General features: G+C 48.3%; 1 protein-coding gene across 1 annotated transcript in view; it reads left to right on the forward strand.

The window, feature by feature from the left end:
• The first annotated feature begins 966 nt into the window (after positions 1-966).
• The window catches only part of TMED10 (transmembrane p24 trafficking protein 10), a 40,930-nt gene continuing 34,195 nt past the window's right edge, over positions 967-7,701 (forward strand). The window contains exon 1 of the mRNA XM_004698719.3: positions 967-1,206. Coding sequence (XP_004698776.1) covers positions 982-1,206 — 225 coding nt within the window. The 5' untranslated portion in view covers positions 967-981. The remainder of the gene's footprint in view (positions 1,207-7,701) is intronic.

Here is a 7,701-nt window from a genome sequence, read left to right on the forward strand (position 1 = left end):
CTTGTTTTTTCATTCAATTCAATGACAACAGTCAACTTGAGTGGGGTGGGGGGAGGCAGGCTTTAAAAATTGATAGAAAAATCTTCCCATTCCATTTTCCACGAACGTTGTGAATTATTCTCTTATAACCTAGCATAATAGACGCTCAATGTTCTTTACAATTTTTATTAAATGATCATTTTATTGGGGCCTCTTACAGCTCATAACAATCCACACATCAATTGTATCAAGCGTATTTGTACATATGTTGCCATTATTATTTTCCAGACGATTACTTTCTAGTGAGCCCTGGTATCAGCTCTTTTTTCCCTCCCTCCCCAACTCAATGTTGACTCAATAAATAAAATGCACATTCCGGATGCCAAATAGTTACTCCAGTCCTAATAACCTTCTGGCCCGCTCCCATCCACCAGGGGACACCTTCTTCTGAGTCCCCCCTTCGCCCAACGACCAAGTTGGAAAGTTTCCACTCAGCTCCCCAAAGTTTCTACTCCTTCCCCACGTCCCAGCCGTCACCAAGGCCGACGGCCCAGGGCAGAGCGGCGCAGCAACTGGCAAGGCCTCGCCCGGCGGCCAGTGGGTGGACGCAGCCAAGAGCCTTGTGGCCGTTCCCCATTGGGACTTGGTTGCTATGGCATCACCGACTTTCAAGCTGCCGCACACGACTTCCGGCGGGTTCAAGGAGAATTGTTTCCGGGGCTGCCCATACTTGCCATGGCCGCCTCAGAAGTTACTAAGCTCCGCGAAGTCAGACTTTTGCCACTACCTTTGACTCATTCTTCTTTCACGGCTTTAGCTTGTGGTCCTGACGCGTTTCCGACTTTCCTTTGGAATTTCCAGAGGGGTTCCGATACACGCGCAGCTTTCTTTGCCAGCTTCCAAGATGGCGCTGGCGGCATCGGCGGGTCAGAGGTCAGTCACGTGGGCCGCCCCAGTTCCGGCGCGGTGGCGGCCCCGGCTGGCGAGCGCGTCTCCGGCACCATGTCTGGTCTGTGTGGCCTACGAGCGCGGCGTGGCCGCGGCCCGTTGGCGTGGCTGCTCCTGCTCCTGCTCGGCCCCGGCTCGGTCCTCGCCATCTCCTTCCATCTGCCCCTGAACTCCCGCAAGTGCCTGCGCGAGGAGATCCACAAGGACCTGCTGGTGACGGGCGCCTACGAGATCACCGACCAGTCTGGGGGCGCCGGCGGCCTGCGCACCCACCTCAAGGTGCGGCCCTGGGCGGCGCGGGGCCGGGAGGGAGGGCTGCCGGCGTGGGCGCGGGGAGGCCCGGGACTGGGAGGCCGCCGGCCGAGGCCGGGGGAGCCCTGGCCTCCCGAGATGGCCCCTGCCCCGCGCCCTCCCGGGTGGCGTCGTCAGGGCGGGGCCGGGCGAGGGCGCCCCGGAAGGGCCACGAGGCGTGGCGACGGGCGAACTGGGCGGCCCCGGCTGCCCGCTAGTCCCCCGGGGAGTCGTCTGCTTGTCGTCTCCGGTCCCCTGAGCTGCATCTCGCTTCTTCAAGGGAGTCTGGATCTTGTGTGTTTGCCGGGGATCGACGGGCCGGGGTGCCCGCTGCAAAGTCGTGGGAGACACTAAAGGTTTCGGTGAAGAATAAAAGCTAGTGTTGGTGGAGCATCTCTTGTAGCATCTGTTGTGTTTCTTCACGAAGATTCCCATCTCCTTCTTTCTTTTTCCTTTTTAATCCCCCTGCCCACCCAATCTCCTTCGTGCACCACCTTGCAGAGTAGGTACTGTTAACCCCAGTCGGCACGAGAGGAAACCGAGGCTCAGAGAAGTGGAATAAACTGGAGTGGAATACCTTTGAGAGCGAGAAGTGCTACAATCTTAGCTCTAGCCCCTGTTTTAGGGTGTCACTCCGGTGATGGGTTGAAGTCAGTTAGTTGGGCGCAGACTGGTCTCAGTCTTGCTCTGGTTCCCAGAGTCTGGATGTGGCCAAGTTTTATCTAAATCCCAACTACACTCTGAGCTGATGACAGCTGCGACCCGAAGCCAGTTTGGTTTCTTTTGCAATCAGGTGAGCCTGGGCTGCTGTCTTAAACGTTAATATAGTGTGATGTTATCAGTCAGGATTTGATATATTCCCCCCCCCCCCCCCACTGGAATCTCTCGTTCATCACAAGCATGGTAGTTTTTATGTTTTCTTTGAGCAGTATATGAGTCTATTCTTAGAGTAAGTAGTATTTGTAAAGAGTACTTCCACGTGTGATCGTAATTTATATCTAAAGTATTGGGACCTGGAGCCAAGCCAGGAGTGTAATTAAGGTAACTAGGGCTCAAGGCGACCATGTGTCTAAGTAAAGACCCGTGTTCTGTAGGCTTTTCAGAGTTGATTGTCCCTAATTAGATATGCGTGGAGGTTAGCAGCCAAGCTCAGGTCTTCTCCATCTTCAGAGCCTGCAGTGTAGAGTCTTTGGCAATGAGGGTTTTTGCCCTGTTTCTTCCACTTCCTACTTTCCCTTGTGAGGACCCTTTGAATATACTGGAACCAGATAATCCGAGATAAACTCCCCATTTTAATATCCTTCATGTAAGATATTAATCATACCTACAAAACCCCTTGCTATGGGAAGTAGCTTCTATAGGTTCAAGCGCTAACCAGACCAAATTCACTGTCATCGAGTCGATGCCGACTCAGAGCGACCCCAGAGGACAGGTTAGAACTGCCCCGCTCTTTACTGGAGTAAGCCTCCACTTTCTCCCGAGGAGCAGCTGGCAGTTTCATACTGCTGGCTTGCAGTTCGTAGCCTAACTCACAAGCACTGCGCCACCATGGCTCCTAGCAGATGCCCGGGAGCCCTGTTCTACCTTCCATCACCTTGTTCCATGTGGGCATTGATCCAGTGATGCTTGTCATCGGAACTTAATTTTTTGCCAAATTTGTAGTTTTCTAATTCTGTTATTCCACTTTGAGATTGGGATAGGATAAGAATTTTATTCATTGAATGATTCATTGAGTTGTAAGTGTGGAAATTGTGTTGGCACATGTTTTGGTGCATATGTGTTCACAACAAAAAGAAGAAAAATGAAAGCATTTACTAATGAAGGCCATTTGATTACTCTAAAGCTTACAGTTTGTATAGGAAAAGCTGACGCATGGGGACATGATAGGACTAGGACCAGGACCGAGTAGAGCTTCCTTTAGCATTTCCAAGGCTGTTGGCATTTTTGGAAGCATACTGCTTTGTCTTTCTCCCAGGATGGGCTGGTGAATTTGAACCACCAACCTCCAGGATAGTGGCCAGGCACTTAACACACTGTACTACGAGGGCTTTTATTGTTATTGGTGTTTTTGCAGAGTTAGCAGTTCTTGCTTCCAGTGAAGTCCAAGGTAGTTTTTAGTATTATGATGAGTTTATTTTTTAGTGCTTTTGATATTCAGTTTCTGGATCAATTTCCTTTGTCTTTATGCTCAAGGGTTGTCTCTTGGGCTCCTGGTTGATTTCTGTGTTCCTTTGACAGCATCCCACCCGCCTTTGACAGCTTTCTTATTTTCTGACATAGCGGCTATTCCTCCAGGGAAGTCCGAGTGCTTTGCGTGGAGACTGGCAGTTGGTGACCACAAGCCTATTGGTGTAAGTTAAACGATACACTGCAGGCCACATCCAGCCCATGACCTTTCCCATAGTGTCTGGTTCCTTTTTTTAAAAAGTGAAAAACAGTAGCTGTCAAGTTGATTCTAATCCATGATGATTGCCTATGGGCCAGTATAGAACTGTGCTCCATCGGGCTTTCAGTGGCTGCTTTGCGGGGGAAGTAGATCACCAGGCTCCACATGACCTTATAGAAGAGTAGAAGTACCTGCTCTGTAGGCTGTAAGTCTTCCTGGAAGCAGACAGAGTGACCCGCCAATGGGTTCAAACACTTCCCTTTTCCGCCCACTTTAGCAGCCCAACGCTAAGCCCACTGCACCAGCAGGGCTGCTCCTGTGAAGATTTAAAACCACTCTCATTGCGTTGATTCTGACTCACAGCCTCAGAAACCCCATGGGATAGTTCTACTTGGCTCTACAAGGTCACTGAGTCCGAATCAACGCAGCATCGATGGGTTCTGGGTAAATAAGACTGTTTTCCTTGGAAGGATCTCTATGAATGTAGTGCCTTGATTAACTGGACTGATTCACTTTCCAATCTACGGACAGGTGTATCTAGTGAATTTCTTATATTGGTGGCCTAGTGGATTATGCTTTGGGCTGCTAACCACAAGGTGAGCTTCAAACCCACTACTCCACAGAAGAAAGAGGAGGCTTTATGATCCTGTAAAGATTTGCAGTCTTGGAAACCCAAAGGGGCAGTTCTACTCTGCACTGTAGGGTGGCTCTGAGCCAGAATCGATGCAGTGGCAGGGAGTTTGAGATTGTAATGGTGTGTTTGCTCATTCCCTCAGATAGCTAGTACATGCCTTGAAGTAGAGACTGACTATACCTTACATATCACTGCAGTACTTGTTTGTAATGCAGCAGGATTTCAGTACAAGAAATGAATGAGCAAATGAACATTGTCTTTCTTCCTTACTCTTTCCTATTCTCAACTCTAGGTATGATGTTCTGGATCCCTTCCAGTTCTTTGAATAGGATGCTGTCTCTTCTTAAATTAGTCTTTGCCTTTATCCCCTTAGGATCCTGGTGGTGTATTGGGTTACTCATTTTGTTTCTAATCACAAGGTTAACGATTCAAAACCACCAGCAGCTCCCTTGGAGAAAGATGAGGTTTTCTACTGAAAGGATTTATCATCTGGAAAACACAGGGGCTGTCGTACTCTGCACGCGGGTCATTATGAGTCACGCTGCCTCGATGGCAGTGAGTTTGGTTTTGGATCTGCTACTCGGAGGAGCTCGGATGGCTATGAGTTGGGCTGTAACCTCCAGAGCAGCAGTTTGAAAGCACCAGCCGCTCCTCTGTGGAAAGATGAGGCTGGCTCCTCCGGTAAAGGTGTGCCGCCTTGGAGGTCCTCTTTGAGGGCACTGAGTCAGAATGAGATGTGCTACTGGAAGCCCTGTTGGCATTTAGGGGGTATATTGTGCTGGACTGCTAATCCCAAGGTCAGTAGGTCGAGAGCAACAGGGGGAGTTCTAGTCTGCCCTGTAGAGTGGCAATGGGTCAGGATTGGCTAGATGGCAGTGAGTGTGGTCTGGTTATATGCTACTCTAAAGAACCGTGGTGGCACTGTCAGGTAACCACTGGACTGCTAACCATGTAGGCATCCCTCTGGGTCTGTTCTGTTGGGTCACATAGGGCACTTTGAGTTAAACATGACCCAACGGAGCAAAAAGCAGCAACAGCATATGCCAGGCACCCAGTCTTTGACTTCTAGGGAGGAACAAAGACACCCCCCCCACCCAAAAAAAAATGGTTTAAAACTGCATAACTGCAACTTCAGGTAGTGATGAGGATTGGAACAAACTGTCCAGCGGTAAACGGAGAACGTGCGATTGATGGAGTAGAATACGATGGAGGGGTGAGAATGAACAGAGAGAATGGGTTGACATGATGCAGAAACTGCTGCAAAGAATCCCTTTTTAGGCCTCCTTTTGGGATGCACTGTGTGTTGAGATTTTCTGTTGAATCCATCCGATAGTCCCCATTTGTACTCATTTCCCAAAATGAGGCTAAGCCAGGCAAAATAATAGCTGATAGACTGTGTTGCACAAAATTGGAGCGGAAAGTATTAACTCATCAGATGAATGTAGAATTTTACAAACGCGCGCGCGCACACACACACACACCCCAGTGTTTCAGGTCCGTGGTAAACCTGTTGTAGGGACTCTAAACCTCCGTGCTCTAGATTTTGAATTGAACAGCACGTTTTCATTAAGCCTAGATGGAACCAGTACTGTTTATTACTTGGGGTGACTATTAATAGTGAACCTTTGATATAAATTAACTTTAGGGATTGCTATGAGTTATTGCCTCAAGGTGATTTATACTTTGGAGATCGATTATAGAAAAAAGGGAAAATTAGAAGAGTTGTCATAATCCTCCCAGAAAGGGGATGGGGAGGCCCATTGTAAAAGCCCATGGCATTTAGAGACCTCTCTTCAGTGGTTATGTGATGATTGGGCCAACTGTTTTCATTGCCCGAGTTCACCAATCTTCCCCCTAACTCAGGATTCATGTTGCTAGCTGGGATTTTTTAATTTGGATGTTAGGCTCACTTTGGCCCCTCGTCCTTCCCAATCGAGTTTATAGCTGGGAAAGTCCAACAGAATTCGAAGAGTTCGACTTTGAGTCAGTCTTCAGCATCCCACAGATGGAGCCTCCAAATTTGAAAGCTGTGATTTGGCAGTCAGGAAAACCATTCGCCATAGGAAAAGACACGTGTGCGATGCTGTAGGCTTCAGTGGTTTTCATCTAATTATTGTTTAATGTGTAGCTGTTACCTTTCCATTTATAATTATTGGCACGGGTATTGGGGGGCATGCTAATTTGGAGAAAATAAAGAAAGGATGCTTGGTGTGCCTCAGAAGAAAGGCCTGGTGATCTGCTTCCAAAAGATCAAAGCACTGAAAATCCTGTGACGCACAGGTCTACGCACCACATGGGGTCGCCCTGAGTGGGAACCCACTCGGTGGCAACTGCTTAGGTGTTGATCTGTGAACCCTTACTTAGGCTTATCTTTTTCTATTGGGAAAAATGTGGCTTTTTCCATTTTATATTTGATGTGACTTGTCCAGTGCAGAAGCCCCGGTGGTGTAGGGGCTACACATTTGGGCTCCTAACCAAAAGGTTAGCAGTTCAATACCACCAACTACAGTGTTGGAAATCCATAAGGGTTGGTCTGTCCTGTTTTATAGGGTCACCATGAGTTGGCAACAACTCAATGGCAGGGAGTGATCATCCAATGCATTTGATACAAATCCACACCAAACTCACCGCCTTCCAATGTATTCCTACCCTTCACCACCTGGTATAGGGTTTTGGAGATAATGTGTACCTTTTTCTTGCTGAGTGGTTGGGTTTGAACTGTCAGCCTTGCGGTTAGTGGCCCAATCCCTTACAGCACCATCAGGGCTCCAACAGGTCATTAAATAGATGGCCCAACACAGAACTCATCTTGTTGGGATATGAACATTTTAAACCTTGAGGGTTTTTTTGTTTTATAAACAAAATTTCTAGCCTTAAGTAAAAACCTGATCTGTGTTCTCTTTTCATAAAAGTACACTATTTTACTTAAACCTTTTTCTTGTTTATTCTGTAGCCATCGGTCGCTGCCTAGCCACCCTATCGGGAAGGGTAGAACTGCCTCTGTGTTTCCAAGACTCTGTTAACGGGAGTTGAAAGCCCCATCTTCCGCCCACAGAGCAGCGGGTCCCTTCTAACTGCCAACCCTGTGGTTGGGGTACAGCTCATGACCACGGTGCCCCGGCCCGCCCCTGCCATGAGTCAGTTCTGACTCTCAGTGACCCTGAACCTCTGTGAACAGCTGCCCACGACTCTCTGTGAAACTAATGGGGATGGAGGGACTGCTTACGGTTTGAGATTGCTGCACCACAGGTTTATGGTGGCTCTTGAAGACTCCCAGTCGAGTTCCAGTTTGTAGGAAAATGGAACCCGTTTATAAGGTAACCTAGTAGAGGGTAGAGACTGCTCTTTTTGTTTCTTTTTTTAAAAAAATCATTTTATTGGGGGCTCATGCAACTCATCACAATCCATACACCAATTGAATCAAGCATGTTTGTACATATGTTGCCATTATTATTTTCCAGAC

The sequence above is a fragment of the Echinops telfairi genome, unplaced genomic scaffold, assembly GCF_000313985.2.
Source record: "Echinops telfairi isolate 266 unplaced genomic scaffold, ASM31398v2 ScPeMD7_18;HRSCAF=68, whole genome shotgun sequence".
NCBI lineage: Eukaryota > Metazoa > Chordata > Mammalia > Afrosoricida > Tenrecidae > Echinops > Echinops telfairi.